At 44.1% G+C, this 18,904-nt stretch overlaps 1 protein-coding gene across 3 annotated transcripts in view; it reads left to right on the top strand.

The window, feature by feature from the left end:
- Positions 1 to 18,904, top strand: part of LOC141085522 (transient receptor potential cation channel subfamily M member 4-like) — a 174,660-nt gene that overhangs the window by 125,625 nt on the left and 30,131 nt on the right. For all 3 annotated transcript variants that reach the window (XM_073570942.1, XM_073570943.1, XM_073570944.1), the window contains exons 11-13: positions 10,776 to 11,141; positions 11,987 to 12,115; positions 13,975 to 14,104. In XM_073570942.1, the coding sequence (XP_073427043.1) occupies positions 10,776 to 11,141; positions 11,987 to 12,115; positions 13,975 to 14,104 (625 nt within the window). The remainder of the gene's footprint in view (positions 1 to 10,775; positions 11,142 to 11,986; positions 12,116 to 13,974; positions 14,105 to 18,904) is intronic.

Below are 18,904 nucleotides of genomic sequence, written 5' to 3'. Positions count from 1 at the left end.
ATTCCTTCCCCTAAGCTAGGTCAATCATCTACCTATAATATTCTGTTATTCGTAACCTTCTATACTGTTACTCACAAGAAAAGCATCCATTCCTTTCTTAAATTCATTCAGTGAGTTGGCCATCACCACTTCCTCAGGAAGAGAATTCCAGAGCCTCACTGCTCTTACTGTGAAGAACCCTCTTCTATTCTGGTGAAGAAATTGTCTTTCCTCCAAACGAAGAGAATGTCCCCTTGTTCTTGTCACAGTCCTTGGTACAAACAGTTCATTGGAGAGATCTCTGCATTGTCCTCTGATATACTTGTACATATATATTAAGTCTCCCCTAAGTCTTCTCTTTTCTAGAGTAAATAGACCTAATTTTGATAACCTTTCTGGGTATTGTAGTGAACCAACTCCATTTATCATTTTAGTAGCCCGCCTTTGAACCCTTTCAAGTTCAGTAATGTCTTTCTTGAGCACCGGCGTCCAAAATTGCACACAATACTCCAAGTGTGGTCTGACGAGTGATTTGTACAGGGGGAGAATTATGTTTTCATCTCGTGTCCCCAGACCTCTTCTAATGCATCCCATGACCCTATTTGCTTTGGTGGCAGCTGCCTGACACTGGGCACTCCAATTTAGCTTCTTATTGACTAAGATGCCTAAGTCTTTTTCCATGTCTGATTTCCCCTGCAGTTTCCCATTTAGTAAGTAATTGTAGCATCTGTTTCTCCTTCCCATGTGCATAACCTTACACTTATCTGTGTTAAACCTCATTTGCTATTTTTCAGCCCAATTCTCCAATTTACTCAAATCTGTCTTTAGTTGCAAACTGTCCTCCTTTGTGTTAACTACCTTACATAGTTTTGTATCATCTGCAAATACTGATATTTTACTGTGTAAGCCATCCACTAGATCATTAATAAATATATTAAATAGTAGGGGGCCCAATACAGAACTTTGTGGTACCCCACTAGTAACCCTGGCCCAATCTGAGTATGCACCATTAATAACCACTCTTTGTTTTCTATCACTAAGCCAGCTACCTACCCATCTACACACATTTTCCCCTAGCCCAAGCTTTCTCATCTTACTTACCAATCTCTTATTTGGGACAGTGTCAAATGCTTTAGAGAAGTCGAGATAAATGACATCCAATGATTCTCCTTGGTCCATTTGAGAGCTTACATCCTCATAGAAGCTGATCAGGTTAGTTTGACAGGAGCGATCCTTCATAAATCCATGTTGATATGGAGTTAAACATTTATTAACTTTGAGATATTCCATAATGGTATCCCTTAGAAACCCTTCAAAAATTTTACCCACAACAGATGTTAAGCTTACCGGCCTATAGTTTCCAGGTTCCCTCTTACACCCCTTTTTGAATATTGGTACCACATTTGCTTGCCGCTAATCAAAAGGAAACAGACCCTGTTTCTATAGAGTGTTTAAATATAAGGAATAGAGGCCTGTCTATCACATTACTTAACTCCCTTAATACCCGAGGGTGAATGTCATCAGGGCCTGGTGATTTGTCAATTTTAATCTTACTAAGGCGGTTCTGCACTTCTTCCTGGGTTAGGCAGGTAATACTTAATGGGGAATTTACATTATCACTCTGCATTTCCCCTGGCAAATCCTTTTCCTGTGTGAACACTGTTGAGAAAAAAGTGTTTAAAACATTTGCTTTTCCCACATCGCTCTCTGATTTCACCCTCAATGTTCTTTAAAGGGCCAACACCATCAATTTTAAACTTTTTACTGTTTATATAATTAAAGAATAGTTTGGGGTTTGTTTTACTTTCCTTAGCAATGAGTCTCTCAGTTTCCACTTTTGCCAAATGTATGTTTTTTACACATTTTATTTTTTTCTCTATAACTTTTTAATGCTTCTTCATTGCCTTCTTGTTTTAGCTTCCTAAATGCCTTGTTCTTGTTTATTGCCCTTTTTACATCCTTATTTAGCCACATTGGTGTTCTCCTGTTCCTAGCCCTTTTATTTCTGTACGGTATGGCTAGCTTGCAGTGGGTGTGTAAAACTGATTTAAATATTTCCCTTTTATTTTCTGTGCTCCTATTTTTGAGGACATTGTCCCAATCAATTCGGCGATGGTCCTCTCTAAGCTGATCAAACTTTGCTTTCCTGAAACTCAGCGTTTTCGTAACCCCCTTCCAGGGCACCTTACTGAAGGACAAGTGGAATTGTATTATATTGTGGTCACTGTTCCCTAGGTGCCCATCGACTCGTACTTCTGTTATTCTAGCTGGCCAGTTGCTTAAAATTAAGACCAGAAGGGCTGTCCCTCTAGTTGGGCCCTGCACAAGTTGTGACAGATAATTATCCTTTGTTACTGACAGAAATTGGTTTCCTTTCTGAGATACGCAGGTTTCAGTTTCCCAGTCTGTCGGGGTAGTTGAAGTCCCCCATAATAATCACCTCATTGTGATTTGCTGCTTTGTCTATTTGTTTCAATAATACATTTTCAGAGGTTTCTGTTATATTTGGTGGCTTATAACAAACCCCTATGAGGATTTTATTACTTTTCTCTCCTTGTATCTCCACCCATAGAGACTCCACCTCTTCATTTCCCTCTTGTATATCTTCTCTTAGTGTGGGCTTTAAAGTGGACTTTATATATAGACAGACACCACCCCCTTTCCTTTTTTTACGATACCTCCTAAACAAATCATATCCTTGCAAGTTAGCCGCCCAGTCATAGCTGTCCATGACCATGTCTCGGTTATTCCTACTATGTCGTATTTTTCCTCACACATTACCAACTCCAGATCTTCAATCTTATTGGTCAGGCTTCTTTCGTTGGTCAGTATGCAGGAAATAAATTTTGCTTCATTTTCTTAGCTTCCTTCTGAGTACCCTGTCTTGGGTCCTCTTTACCACATCTAGTATCCTTGATTAGTTTGTCCTTCTGCTGCATGTTCTTGTCTGCTGTTTTTCCTTCCATCCCCTCTTCTAGTTTAAAGCCCTCCTGATGAGTGTGGCAAGTCTTCTGGCGAATGTGTGTTTCCCAGGTTTTGTGAGGTGTATCCCATCTCTTGCGAGAAGTCCATCATAGAGGTAATTCACGCCATGGTCCAAGAATCCAAATCCTTGCTGTCTGCACCACCATTGTAGCCAGTTGTTCACCTCTAGTATCCTATTCCATCTTCTGATGCCATGGCCATCGACTGGGAGGATTGATGAGAAAACAACCTGTACGTTCCGTTCCTTTATTTTCTTCCCCAGAATTTCAAAGTCTTCGCAGATAGTTGGTAGGTCATTTCTTGCCGTGTCGTTTGTGCCTACATGTATCAGTAGGAAAGGGTAGTCGTCCTTGGATTTGATGATAGTTGGTATCCTGTTGGCCACATCCTTGATTTTTGCTCCTGGGAGGCAGCATACTTCTCGTGCGGTTATGTCCAGCCTGCAGATAGTTGCCTCCGTGCCTCTTAGTAGTGAGTCGCCCATAACTACTACTCTTCTTTTCTTCCGGACGCACTGCTTGTTGCTCGTGTTTTTGAGTGTCATTTGTTTCCGCTTTTGTTGACAGAGTAACTTCTTTTGTTGATAGTGTGTCTTCTCTTGTAGATACAGTATCATCCTGAGCTGTGCCATTTTTGTTCTCCAGCATGAAGGCTTCATATTGGTTGCTAAGCTGTGTGGGTGGTGAAGACCACTTGATCCGTTTGCTTCTTTTCGTCACATGGCTCCACTTTTCAGCCTCTGTATGTGCTCTGAAGCTTTTCTCACTTCCAAAATCCTGAATAGTTGCTTCTGCTTCATCCAAGAAGTCCTCATGTTCTTTAATTACCATCAATGTTTCTTTTCTTTCTTCTAGTCCCTGCACCTTTACCTGTCAGAAGTGCAAACTTGTTGCCCTCTTAGAGGAAAAGTTGAGGTTTTGGGCCGGAAGATCCGTAAACATGTAGCATGTGTTGCAGGTGACCATGTGGATTTTCTTCTCTTCCATATTGCTGATGCAGGCTATGATGGGTGGCGCAAGGTTTTGCGATGTCCTCAAACAGCGAGACCCTGCAAATCCCAGCGATCGATCAGCTTAAGGCGACTCTTCTCCTCTTCCCAGAATGCACCGGAAATATGCAGATGAGCTTCCTGCTTCTCCAATCCCTGGTTTTGCGATGTCCTCAAACAGCGAGACCCTGCAAGTCCCAGCGATCGATCAGCTTAAGGCGACTCTTCTCTTCCCAGAATGCACCGGAAATATGCAGATGAGCTTCCTGCTTCTCCAATCCCTGGAGTAGTTTTGTTTTACAAATCAAACTGTTTAGTAGTTTACTTCTCCAGTAGTTTTAGTTCTCCATGTTCTGGTGTGTATTTGTGTAGTTCTACAACCCTAGCTGTTTAGTAGTTTAGTTTTCTAACCCCTGTTGTCTAGTAGTTTAGTTATCCATCTCATGGTGTGTAGCGGTTTATTTTTCCATCCCCAAGCGCCCTGCAAGCCTTGGGGATTGCAAAACTTGTGGAGCAGCCCCTTCCCCGACTGCCCCAACAGCCAGCAGAGTCATCCAGTGCCCAGTCATCTAGCTGTAATTCCCCTGTCCATGCGTGCATGATATTGTCTGCAACTTGTTGCTGTAGCGCAGGCACATCTTTCTTACAGAAGTAATGGTGACTGGACAAATGTTATTGGGTTGACTGCGACGACCATCGGCTTTCGGAAACCGTCTGTATCCACAAGGTGTAAAGGCTGCAGTTCCGTGGCCAACAGATTGGAGTGGCCTTGCAATAAAAACAAATATCATAGGCCATGAGTCATACAGAAAGAAGCTCTGTGATCTTTGCAGCAAATAGCTCTTAGGGTCCCGTTACACTAAACGACGCACCAGCGATCCCGACAACGATATGACCTGGTCAGGATTGCAGGTGCGTCGCTACATGATCGCTGGTGAGCTGTCAAACAGGCAGATCTCACCAGTGATCAGGACGCTGGTACCTAGGGTAAATAGCGGGTAACTAAGCGTGTGCGGCGCTTAGTTACCCGCTCTTTACCTTGTATACCAGCTCCCAGCGTCTGCTTTACAGGGCTGGGAGCTCGCTGATCGATGGTCTCCCGCTGCCACACGCAGCGATGCGTGCTGGCCAGCGGGAGACCAACGATCAAAAAATGGCCCAGGACATTCCTGCACGATCAGCGATACCCGGCGGGGGGTGGTCGCTGATGCGTGCCACACACAGCGAAATCGCTGCTGTGTCACAAAATCGGTGGCGCATCAGCGATCTCGCTAGCGATCTCACTTAATGTGAAGTACCCCTTAGCTGGCCAGTATTGTCCAAACAATGACACGATTGGGCCACAAATCATCCGAGGAGGCCACAGGCTGTTCACAATAATTAGTTCTCAGAAAAGTAACAGTGAGCGTACGGCTTATCCACGTTCAGATTACTACACATGGAATATGCATATATCCCGCTGTACGATCACTGCTAACTCCACGATAAGGGCATAGACACACTGGCGAATTTTTCGTCCGAGAATCGGATTGTAAAACTCGCCCTGGCCGGCACCTCTCCTGACCTGAGCTTGACAGCGTGATGGATTACTATGCTGCTGTCAAGTTCAGGTCAGGAGAGGTGCCAGCCAGGGTGAGTTTTACGATCCAATTCTCGGGCGAAAAATTTGCCAGTGTGTCTCTGCCCTATGCCTACACTCCTCGCTGCCAGCAACAATCCTGTTTTTAACCCAATAAATAAATGCAGGCCGATTGGATGCCATTCTTCTTTTGAGGTTCACACCATCAGGGTGTTCCATCCCCTCTCCCTCAGAGTAGCAGTCATATACCTGCTCCCAGGGTCATCCACCCACTTCCTTGATCACTTTTATGCGTTGCAGCCACACTTCATGTCCTCAGAATTGACAACCCTTATCCTGGGAGACTTCAACAGCTCCACCTCCCCAACTGCATCCCAGCTTCTATCTCTAGCAAATTCTCATGACCTCTCACAACTTTCAAACTCTGAGACACAAAGATGGTAGCACCCCTGATCTGGACTTTGTCCGGTTCAGTTCAATCTCCTACCTAGATGACTAACCTTTTACTCTTTGTCCCCATGAAACTAGGAGTATAACCACAACTTAGACATTTTTAGATGCTCCCTAATGCGGTCATGCGCTGATTTCTGTCTGCTGCCAGCTCCATGCGCTATGCCTCTTGTTTTCCTGCTTGCACGCCATGTTTCCTGACTGTGTATAGGGGGGTGGCGCCTGAACTCTCTGCTTCTTATGCAGTCAGGGTGCAGCGGTCTAATCTGTCCCCGACCAATCACCTGGAGCCCTTTACTATATAGGGTCGCCACACCCACTAACTTTTGCCTGTGTAATGTCTCTACTCAGCTCCTTGCTACTGAGGTAGCCAGGCCCTGTCCTTTGTCTTGCCTTCCTTGAGAGGCTTTACTCCTAGCATTTCTAGTACACTGAGTGCCCGCCAGGAGGCATATATCCTGGTCCCTGTCTTGTCCTAGCTTTGTCTGAGTACTTGCCTGGTACTTCTTTGCTCGCCCTCCAGGTGGCAGAATATCCTGGTTCCTGTACCTTGTCTTGTACTCTGTCTGTCTGAACTCTGTCTTACCTCTGTCTGTCTGTGTCTCCTTGTCTGTGGTTCCTTTCCCTGCTGTGTCTTACCCTGTGTCCTCCCTGTCTGTAGTGTGCACTCTGGCAGGCTCCGCCCTCTTGCTTTTGTCATTCCACTCCTACCCGTACCTGCACCTCCTATTTGAACAGGACCCTACCTGTTCCTCCATATTCCATTCCTTCCAGCCAGTACCCGCTCCTGCTGTGTGAACAGGACCCTACCTGTTCCTTCGCAGACCACACCTACCCGCCCTGTGTCTCAAGCCGTGCCCGCCCGCCCTGTGTCTCAAGCCGTGCCCGCCCGCCCTGTGTCTCAAGCCGTGCCCGCCCGCCCTGTGTCTCAAGCCGTGCCCGCCCGCCCTGTGTCTCAAGCCGTGCCCGCCCGCCCTGTGTCTCAAGCCGTGCCCGCCCGCCCTGTGTCTCAAGCCGTGCCCGCCCGCCCTGTGTCTCAAGCCGTGCCCGCCCGCCCTGTGTCTCAAGCCGTGCCCGCCCGCCCTGTGTCTCAAGCCGTGCCCGCCCGCCCTGTGTCTCAAGCCGTGCCCGCCCGCCCTGTGTCTCAAGCCGTGCCCGCCCGCCCTGTGTCTCGGCCTGCTTGTCACTCGCACCTGTCCAGGTGTCCTGTTCCCGAGTGGGATCAGCAGCCACAGCCAGACACTCCCCTGGAGTGGCACCCGGCAGCTACCTGCCGCACAAGCCTGACCTCACCATCAGAGGTTCCAGTGAAGACCGAGATAGCTGCCGTAATCACGCCCCTTCCAGGGTAGTCTGGTTTGTGGCACAGTGGGGCCACAACCCCCTGGCTCGCGCCAATCAGCCTAGGCGCGAGCGTGACAAAATTACTGTACCCAAAAGGCTCATGCAGCCTTTATCTACCCCCCATTTCCTCAAGAGGGTTGTATCATCATTGTAAATAAGCACCTGTAATTGGCGTCACCCCTACCTCATTGTAGATTGTAAGCTCTGAAGAGCAGGCTTGTCATTAGTTTTGCTTTAATTGATGATCTTAAACTTGGTAACTTTTTTGACTGTTTTATATGAACTGCTGACTCGTAAAGCTATGCGTAATGTGTTTGTGATATATAAAGTTTATTATTAGTAGATTGAAGATGGTGAAATTCAAACTGTTTGCCACTTTGCCATGTGTAGGAGTGAAGAATCTTTTATGTGAGCACGACTGCACAAATGAGGGTTTGCTGCTGTACCGACACAGTGTGGAGTAGGGTGAACATGACAAGCTGCTGGACTGTGAGAGGTGCAGGCGGGGATGTTACGGTGGATTAAGAAAGATGGGGTGTGCTTGGTATGTAAGATCAGTCAAAAACAGCAGGCATGTCGAATTCCATATCGGCTGACAGGCTGTCAGTCACCCCAACTGTAGGGGGTAAACAAGTGGAGGTTCTTCATCCGGAGACCTGTGTGACAACACTTGCCATGGTGAAGGAGGAGGAAGAATCAGAAAATGAGGTTGATGGGGTGGACGGTGGTTGGCGAGACCAACTAGTCTGCATTTTAGCACAATGACCTTTCCAGATTAATGCATGTTGATCACGCATGTGGCAGGTCAGGCACATAGTACTGAAAGGAGTACAAAAAATGAAATCTACTGGGTTGTTTTTTAAAAAAAAGTTGACAGATAACATGATTAAGATTTTTGCCAATCTGTAAAAAAGACTCAAGTTAGGCAACTGCAGAACTGCGGACGTTGCTGTCCACTGCAAGAGTTGGGCCTCAGGATGCATTGGTTGTTGTAGTTGCTTAACTCTGTGTCTACGTAACCTACTCATCTTCTTCCTCCTCTTCCTCTGCTGAGCTACTCGGCTGCATGCCTCTGGAATTAACACCAAGTGTGATATACTACCTCATCCTCTCTGTTCTCACACTCCTCGCCCTGAGATTCGCCCCCCTCCTCTTCCTACCTTGGCAGCACAGTACAGTCCGTGGGCACCTCAAATGAGTCTCATCACAAATGGATCACCTTCACCCAACGGGGTTAGCATCTGTTGAAGCGGGTTTGATTTATACTCGGACAAAACTTCATCCGGCCATAGATCTAAGGGTAGTTTCACATTTGCGTTTAAGGCTGCAGCGACTGCCTGCACATGGCCGCCGCTAAGCCCCGCCCCTGCCATGCCTCCTCCGGTAGCTCCGCCTACGGGCGCAGGACTCTGCATGCGTCCTGCGTCCCCAATCTTTAGCACTGGGGACGCAGGCCGTGCACAGGTATGCGTTTGGCGGCGCATGCGTCCTTTTGACGCTGCGCCGACCAGCGCCAAACGCAACCTGTTGCAATTTGGTGCGGTCGGCGCAGCGTCAAAAGGACGCATGCGCCGCCAAACGCATACCTGCACATGGCCTGCATCCCCAGTGCTAAAGATAGGGGACGCATGCAGCGTCATGCACCCGTAGGCGGAGCTGCCGGAGGAGGCGCGGCAGGGGGCGGGGCTCAGCAGCGGCCGTGCGCAGGCCGTCGCTGCGGCCATAAACGCAATTGTGAAACTACCCTAAGTCACAAAAAATTTGGCCATAGGTGCTGATGATTTCCTCCTCTTGACTCTGAATCTTTAGAGTGCACTTCCTATGCTCCTGACATACAATGTGTGAAGAGATCTGCAGACTCAGTCATCTTTGGTTCCCAACAGTCAATTGGGCGCTTGGAGAGTTATGATGTGGGGGGGGGGAAGGTTAATTGGGTTTCCACCACTGAGGACTGTACTGTGTGTGATGTTAAGGTGGAGGAAGAAGAGCAGAGGCCACTTGATGCAGCACTTGCCATCTACTGGAGAATGTGTTCTTTCTGGCCCTCATCTACAAAGTGTACCATTGTACGGCTGCCAAAGAAAGGCAGCGGAGTTGTCCATCCAGTAACAGAAGTTGTAAAAATGCTGCACAATTTCTGACTGCAGCAAAACAAACCGACGTCTCATCCCTCATATCATACCTGTCTCACAACCCTAAACAGCTATTCAGTACTTTCAATTCTTTCCTGCTTCCACCAGTTCCCCCTCACTCTCCTCTCATTTTAGCTGAATACTTTGCCTCACCACCTGTGAACTTGACACAAAAACTTCCCACCTCATTCCAAACTTTACCACAGTCTTCATCACAAGCATAACCCACCTCTTCAACCTGTCACTAACAACTGGTGTCTTCCATCCTGATTGAAAAACACCACGATCACACCCATCCTCTGTCTGCCTATCGTCCCATATCATTTCTCCCCTGTGCCAACAAAATACTGGAACAACATGTCCATTTTGAACTGTCCTCCCACCTCTCCTCTTGCTCCCTATTTGACCGCGTACAATCTGACCTCAGACCACACCATTCCACTGAAACTGCCCTGACTAAAGTCACCAACGACCTACTAACTGCCAAATGAAAGCGACGCAAGTTTGTCTTCCTCCTTCTGGACCTGGCATGTCTGTGATACAGTGGACCATTCACTCTTACTACAGACTTTCTGATCTGTTGACATTACAGACTTGGCCCTTTGTTGGATCTTCTCGTACCTAACAGACAGGACTTTCAGTGTCTCCCACTCACTCGCCACCTCCTCCTCTCGCCCTGTGTGTCGGTGTCCACCAAGATTCAGTTGTAGGACCGGGAACTATGCTTAAAGGGCGCACTCCCTCAATCTTAGAGGGACCACCTGCATCAACCTAAGGTTTTCCCAACCTATAGCTGGGCGACACCTCCTATTTAAGGCTTCTCCTCTAATATGGAGGTTCCTGAGCTACGTTGCTAGTTTGCCTTGCATGCTTGCTAGTTGTCAGGTTCCCCAGGTCTGTTTTTCTGCTTGTGTACCCTGTACCTGTCTGCTCATACCTGTCTGTGCTCTTTTGTCCATCAGCCGATCCAGATCACACCTGACAGCACCCATATAACACCTGGTCCCGTCGGCACCTGCCAGTGCTTTTCTGTTCCTCAGCCAGTCCCATCTGCACCTGTGCTTCCAGAATCCCTACAGTGTCTGTCTGCATTTTTTATCCCTCCTTTGGGCCTTAGCAGCTTACCCCATGTAGGGGAACGTAATCCGAACCAAAGATTGAAATATTCGCTCATCACTAGGCATGACGAAATGGGTGGGTTCGTCGACTTTACCAATTTTTTTTTTTACTAAACTTTGAGTTGTTCTATGCATTGGTCCATCATTGTCATTCATAAAATATCAAGTTGTAGACGCTTGGCTTTTTTCTTTTATTACAGGCTTGTGATCTTGAAGACACAATGACGGACGCACTCGTGAATGACAAACCCAGCTTTGTAAAGCTCTTTGTGGACAACGGGATAAACATTGTGGATTACCTGACGTATGGACAGCTTGAGGAGCTCTATAGTTCCGTACTGGAGAATACGGTTCTCTGCCATTTGCTTCAGCGCAAACATGAAGAGCACAGAGAGTCTAACAAAGGACAGCAGCACGTGCCGGTGTACACCGTAGGCAAAGGACATGTCTTCAAGCTCTACGAAGTGGCCAAAGTACTACGAGAGCTCATGGGTGATGTCTGCGCCCCATTCTATACGCACGTCGTGGGAAATGCGAAGAGTTCCCTCAACAGGAAGAACTCCAATGTACGTATGGATTCTACAAATGTCAACCATTGTGGGTTTGCAATGACAAGTTGACCTTAATATTTGTATGGCCAGGCTCCGTGGCACTATAAGGCATTGTTGAGTAGTGTGTCAGCAGCAATCCTAGTAGCTTCAATAAACGGGAGGCCAAAGTTTGAAAGCTGTTACTATTATTTTATTTATTTATTTTTTTTACAAATTCTTAGCATTTTTTGAATACAGCTCCAATGCAGACTTGTCTCCACGGTAATAGACTACAAACAAAGCATGCGTAGTCTGATGCTAAGCGATAGATATAAAATAGTTGGACACTTTTAAGACTAGTTACAAAGATGGATCTTTTTGCATTGAAAGTTTCTCATAGTTTCCATTTACTTCAAAAGGGTTGGACACCTTTTGGGAATTTTTTTTATTTAATATGTATTTGAGGGCAAAACCTTTTTTTAAGTGAAAATTTACCACCATTTGGCTTTTTGATGTGGTCTGTGGCTATAATTCAGATGAGAGGATCTGAGATTAGACAGTGTTACAAACTTATTTAATCTGAGTGAGCTCACTGATGTATTTTCAGTTAATTCATTCTGCAGTCAGCAATAGATGGATCAACACGGGTTCTACAGAAGGCAAGGGGTGCAATATTTTTTTATGAAACCAAATGGCAAAAATTATATTTAGCGCTAAATACATTCATTTGCATGAAAAAAGTTTCCCAAAGGTGGACAGCCACTTTTAAGAACATTTACTTACTAGATATAATATTTTTCATACTTTTTTTTTATGCCTGGTATATTTTTTTTTTTTGTTTATATTTTTTACACAACTTGTTTCTCCATCCTTGTCAACAGATTAAAAATAGTCAAAGCAGCCCTGATCAGAGGTATGACACTAGAAAGTCAACAACCCCATGGATCGATCTCTTCATTTGGGCAATTTTACAGAATCGAAATGAAATGGCTACCTACTTCTGGGAAATGGTGAGATCTCAAAGGATCTATTTCTAAACCTGTATACTACTTTTTGGAAGGAGTGCACAACTGATATACACTCTGCTATGCCTATTGATGGGGTGGATTAAAACACAAGGATTCAATTATCAGAGTATCCCAGTGCTAAGGACTGCCCCCTGGGAGCCCTGCACACACCGTAAATCAATTTTGCATCAATTGCTCCTTTAAATGGCTCTCCATTTTGACAGATCTACAAAAATTTTACAGAAACGAGCAATTGTTTTAAAACAAAAAAATTACTCATTCACAGTCTTTAACCACCGCAGATCCAGGACGATAAGCGATGATGTTCCTTGTCCATTTTTTTCAGGTAACTGAGAGTTTCAGGTAACATCATTGCTTCTTGTCCAGGGGCAGAATAACTTTACCAACAGCAAAAAATGCCTCAATAGTAAAGTATGTGACTGCATTGGAGGGAGGGGGAAGATGGTCAGACATTTGTGCAGTAAAGTTCTAAAGGGGGTAAAAGGAGATTCCTTGCAAACCAGACTTATAGATTAATAATCTTTTGAATATTATTTTTAATAGCTTACTAATTTAGACCTGTTGGCAGAAGAGCCATGTTCTTCTCCTACCAGCTACATTCATGGTTCAGGCCACCTGACTTCTGGTGCTTTCAGTAGTTAAGCCAATCCCCTTCTCTATCTATAAACTGGAGTAGTAGAGGGTTTTTTTAACTTTAAAAAAAAAATAAAAAATGTAAAAATAAAATCAGCCAGCTCCCTTTTATTTTTCTATAAGCCTTTCTCTGTCTTTACATTAGAGAATCTGATATGAAAAAAAAACACAAGGAAAGAAGAGAGGTGGCTGATTGTTTTTTTTTTTTTTTTTCCCCTGCTATATCGCTATGCCAGCCCTCTTCTCCATTGTAACGATCTAAAGACAGGAAAAAAGGATGGCTTTTTTAATGAGTCAACCCCCTTTTCTGTTTTTTAGATTGTTACAATGGAGAAGAGGGCTGGAATAGCGTTAAAGCAGGAAAAAAACAAGCAATTAGCCACCTTCATTCTGTGTTGTTTTTTTTTTTTTTTTTTTTTTTTTTTTTTTTACAAGCTAGACCACTACTCCAACGTAAAGGCAGGGAAGGGGGCTGGCTTACTTATAATAATAATAATAAAAAATAATAAAAATAATAATAATAATAATAATAATAATAATAAAAAATAATAAAAATAATAAAAAATATTATTATTAATAATGATATGTGGCTGTTTGTTTGCTTTTTTTAAGCTAAGCCAGCCCCCTTTCTCCATTGTAACGATAAACTTTACTGTATACTGTAGCTATGCCGTAAAGATGGAGGATGAGGCTGTTTGATGCCTTTTTCTGTTGTGTGTTTTTTTTTTTTTAATTAAGCTAACCAAGCCTTATTCTCCGCTGCATAAAAAGGGAAAGGGACTGGCTTATTGATTGATTTTTTTTTTTTTTTTTTGCACCTGGGCTTATAGGACCATATTAGTAGCGTTCACTTAGTTTAATTTTTGTTTAACTGGAAAACACCAAAGAGAACACCAAATAAAGAGCAGAGAATTTTGCTGTCATGCACGGCCTCCTTTAGGTCTTGCCAGGGCATGACCGTTAGTAGCAGTATTGCATGGAGCATTTGCTTAAGATGCCACTCTATGAGATGCGTTGGATTAGAGCTTTTCTTATGCAGACTATTAAGTGTCTTATGACCATGCGGGCCAGTTGACATGGACTCCAGGAACGTAAGAGTTAGAAGAGCAGTTTAATTCTGGGGGAACAAACATTATGTCCTTGAATTGTTCCTTAGGACTGACTGTTCTTTTTGTCGTTTTTCTATCTCCTATTGGTGCGCTCCGCAGGGGCCAGAAGCTGTGACCTCAGCACTTGCTGCTTCCAAACTGCTGAAGGAGCTCTCTCGCCTGGAATCTGAAGCTGAAGAAGTATTAGCTATGAAAGAACTAGCTGCAAAGTTTGAACATCTAGCAATAGGTAATCCACAGCACACTATCATCTACCTCTCTTATATTGTTAAAGAAAGCCTTTCTAGCCAGGCTTGGACTGGCCCACAGGAGAACAGGAGAATCCTCCGGTGGGCCACCACCCTCTTATATGAGCAGTACTTGGCACTATATACTTGTATTACTATGTGCAGAGGCAGCATCTTATTCATTTACCAATCTCCCCAGATCATTGTTATATAAATTGGGGATTGAGGATAATGTCACATTTGCATGTAGTTGAACAGTGGTTACAGGTGGGCCCTTGGCCCTCCAGTCCGATACTTCTTTCAGCTCTCCGTACACATCTGTTTTTGTGCTTGAAACAGGACCCCCTTTTCTTAGAACGGCACGTGTCCGCTATTGTGAAACCTCTTCATGATCCATCAGAAAATAACAAAAAAACTGCTTACTTATCACTCAATCCACAAATCTCCACGCTGGGCCCCACATTATATTGTCTGGAGACCACTGCAGCCAATCAATGGTCGTCAATCAGCAGCAACCTTTACCTGACTTCCGCTATGGCTTAGCATTGAAGGCTGTCGGGCAAGAGAAGGATCGGTCATGTTGAATCCCCCCCCATTCCTGAGAAGCCACCGCTAGGAATGTCTGATTCCCAATTGAACAAATACATGTGCTCGGCTAAAACGACTGTGCGTGTGTGTATAGGCAGAAGGCGGAGAAATACATCCCCTTTAAGGGTTTATGGGTACAGTAAAGCCCCCGTCACACACAGCGATCTCGCTAGCAAGATCGCTGCTGAGTCACAAGTTTTGTGACGCAACAGCGATCTCACCAGCGAGATCGCTGTGTGTGACACTTATCAGCGACCGGCCCCCCTTCCGGGTATCGCTGATCGTCCTCGAATGGCCTGGATATTTTTTTGATCGCTGGTCTCCCACTGGCCAGCACGCATCGCTGCGTGTGGCAGGCGGGAGACCAGCGAGCTGGTAACCAAGGTAAACATCGGGTTTCTAAGCGCGGTGCGGCGCTTAGAAACCTGATGTGTACCTTGGTTACCAGCTCCCTGCACCAGCGCGCTGGTATCCAACATACACTGCAGGTAACTAAGCGACGTGCGTTGCTTGTTACCCGCGTGTCGCTGTCCTGATCGTTGGTGAAGCTGCCTGTTTGGCAGCTCACCAGCGATCATGTAGCGACACACCAGCGATCCTGACAAGTTCCTATCGTTGTCGGGATTGCTGCGAGTTGCTGTGTGTGACGGGGCCATAAGTTTTTTCCTTCACCATTACTTTTAAAGGATTGCACCAACCCGATGATGGAAAGTGGCCAACCCCTCCGCCAGAGCTTAGCTGCGAGAATAATGGCGACCTCAGCGCCCTCTCTAATTTGACAGACAAATGAGATCTTTTTATAGGTTTGTTTCAGCAGCACATAAAGAGCTTGGCCTGGAAGGGACATATTTGATTTCACGCCTTGCTGGCATTAGAGGTGATTTACATTGTACATGCTCTCATTGCTGTGTATACAGTGGGACGTAAGTACAGACACAATGATCCCATTACTTACTGAGGAGACAATGTTACCGCGTTCACCACGCAGTTCCTCATTTGCTCCTCTTGAATTTTTCAAAATAGTAATGGGCAAAAACATTGATCACTTAACATCTTGTATTTATACGATTTATGACCAACTTTAATCCTTTAGCTGCTTTTACTTAAAAGAATAGTCCAGACATAAATCAAACGCTGTATTATGTTCAGTGCAAAGCTTGAGGACAAGAAAAGCTATCAGAAAATAACCTATTGTTTAAACCATTTTTTTCTGTTTTACATGTATGTATTTTTATTTTTTTTTCTTTACATTACAATTTTTATTAAACTAAATTGGTAACATTTTAATTTTCACACCGGGTAACTTTTTTTTTTTTTAGTATTACTTGTTCTTTAATAAGTTTTCAGCAGGCTCATTATGAGAGGCAGGATGACAATGACAGGTAGCATCTCTATATACAGCTGATAAATCGGGGTTCACCAATCACAATAGGCGATGTCACCGCTGACACGTGCACATGCTCATTAGATGCTTCATTACACAAGATAAAGCTGAGATTTGACCTTTATGGCTAATGTAGGTGTGGATTTCCTGAAGAAACAGGAAGTTAGAGTAAAAAAAGCCCCAGTGGCCAGTTTGAGAATTGCACAATTTATTATTTTTTTTTAACACAGGCTATTTATCTATATCTATCTCGAGGGAGAGATGTATAGCAATATACGGTATATCCTGTGATAAAAAAAAATTGAAATTGTTCAATTCTCACACTGGTCACTGGGGCATTTTAAAATATTAAAGTATGAAATATTAATAAAATATATAAATATATTTATTGCTTTAATATTTATATATTATTTTATAGATTTATTTCTCTTATCATAAAGCATATAAACCTGATTTAATCAATGGGTCAATCTCTGATGATTGCTTCCCTTTCAAGATTTTTTTTTTAAAGCTCTAACAGCCCAGATATCCTATTGTTCTTCTGGCCGCTGCTTAGCTTCTGGTCCGTTCATTAGGTAAGTCAGCTCCCTTTTCTGTGTATGCATCAGAGAAGGGTGCTGGCTTAGCAACTACAAAGGCCCTTTTACATTTAGCGATGCACCAGCGATCCTGACCACGATATGACCCGGTCAGGATCGCTGGTGCACCACACAGGCAGATCTCACAGCGATGTAGCAGCGATACATCGGATGATACTTACCTTTCAGACGCGGCGATCCTGAAATCCTCCCGCCCACGTCCACGCATCGCTGCTACGTCACCAAATCGGTGATGCTTTAGCGATATTGCTAGCGATATCGCTATGTGTAAAACCCCCTTAAGCCTGTGTGCCCACGTTCAGGATTTTTCACATTTTTTTTTTTGCATTTTTTTAGCATTTTTCCCCCTGCAAAAATGCTTAAAAAACGTATACATTAAGCATCCCATTATTAGAATGCATTCCGCAATTTTTGTGCCCATGCTGCGTTTTTTCCGCAAAAAACGCATTGCGGAAAAAAACGCAGCATGTTCATTCATTTAGCAGAAAATCTGCAGATTTGCCACTATGTTCATTGTATTAGGATGCTCCGGAAAAAAAACGCGAAAAATCCGCAAAAAAAAGCGATCAAAATGCTAAAAAAGCGGGAAAAAAATGCAGATTTCCAGCAAAGGAGTCCGATTTTGCTCAGGAAAATTCTGCTTACGTGGGCACATAGCCTAAAAAATAATCCACGTATCCTGCACCGCACCTTCAGGTCCTGCACAAGACAAAACCAATAGTAGCAGTTTTGATAGTGTTTCTACTTCTTGTGTCTTGTGTAACTGTAATCTTCATAGGCGGTCACTAAGTGATGCTAAACCAATGAACCTTAAGGGGCTGATCCTTGGCCAGAGTCGGCTTACATTTGGGGGTTGTGGCATTACTAAGTGGAACATTGCACTCTTTGGAGTCATTCTTGCATACTGTATGTTTGTCTTCTCTTCTTGTTTCTCACATTTTTTTAAATTTTCTTTGTGATATTCTTATATGTTCCTATGAGCTGGCGCTGATTTTTTTTTTTTTTTTTTTTTTTTTTTTATTATTTCATGTCTGTTCCAAACCACATCACTCACTGTTACTGAGGACCATCTGTGGTCTTTATGCTTTGACAACACATATAAAGAAAATTATATATGATTTCCCACAGCCGCCCTTTTACCATAAAATAATGACCCCCACCCTACAAATTGTGGAACATTTAACCTTTTGTGTGCACTGCACCATGATTGTGCTAAAAGGGAACTTGTATATTGATTCACGCTGCCCGATCCACAAGTGCCATGAATCAGCGATCAGCTCCGTTATTGTAGCCATTTATGTTTCACTCTAACATGCTGCGGCGTTTCAGATAAACATACTTTATAATAGTGGCTGTGGACCATGTGAATAAAATTACCAGTCCAAGAGGCGGATCCCGATTGCTTCTTTCTGTTTCACTGCCTTTGACCAAAATCTTTGTTTACGCAGAGACCTGTCAATCTAGGAGCGCTAGAAGATGATGCCAGGGACCTGGTCTAGTCCTAGTTGCATCATCCCTGGCCACCGATTTTAAATCATATTTTTTCTGAAATGTTAGTGTATTGGGCTCACTTGAGGATGTGGATTCACAAAGCTGATGGTTAGGGTGGACACACTGATCCAATTTGCTGGCACAGCATGCCGGAATGCACGTGAAACAGTAAGGACCTAGATAACAGGTTTAGCTGGACAGCAAACAAACAATTGAGGCAGGGCACACCAGAAGCCAAAGAGCCAGGAGGACAGATGAAGGAAAACAGCAGGTCTAAAGCAGAGCTCAGCTGTAGGTTGAAGAATCCACAACAGATTGCAGCGTAATAACAATTTGTGATGCTTACAGCAAATGATGGGTTAACCTGCAGATCACAGAAGTAGTAGATGTAAGCTATAGAAACCACAGAAGATTGAAATGTAATGTGAACAAACTATTAACAGTTTTGTGACTCTTATAGCATCTTATGGATTAAACTGCAGATCACAGAAGAGACAGATGCAAGTTATAGAATCCACAGAAAATTTCAACGTAATGTGAGGAAATTCTTATAACCGTTTGTGATGGTTATAGCAACCAATGGGTTAACCTGCAGATCACAGAAGCAGTAAATGCAAGTATTAGAAATTACAGAAGCCTGAGGAGATGATGGCAATAGAAGAATGTGGATGGCCACTGAACACCATACAATCTCCGTTTTCAGAGTCAACAGTTTGTCCAAGTTGACCGTAAAACTCCTT

This window comes from Dendrobates tinctorius, unplaced genomic scaffold (genome assembly GCF_039654945.1).
Source record: "Dendrobates tinctorius isolate UK_male_01 unplaced genomic scaffold, ASM3965494v1 ptg000028l, whole genome shotgun sequence".
Lineage (NCBI taxonomy): Eukaryota > Metazoa > Chordata > Amphibia > Anura > Dendrobatidae > Dendrobates > Dendrobates tinctorius.
This window is presented reverse-complemented; position numbering and strand designations above follow the sequence as displayed.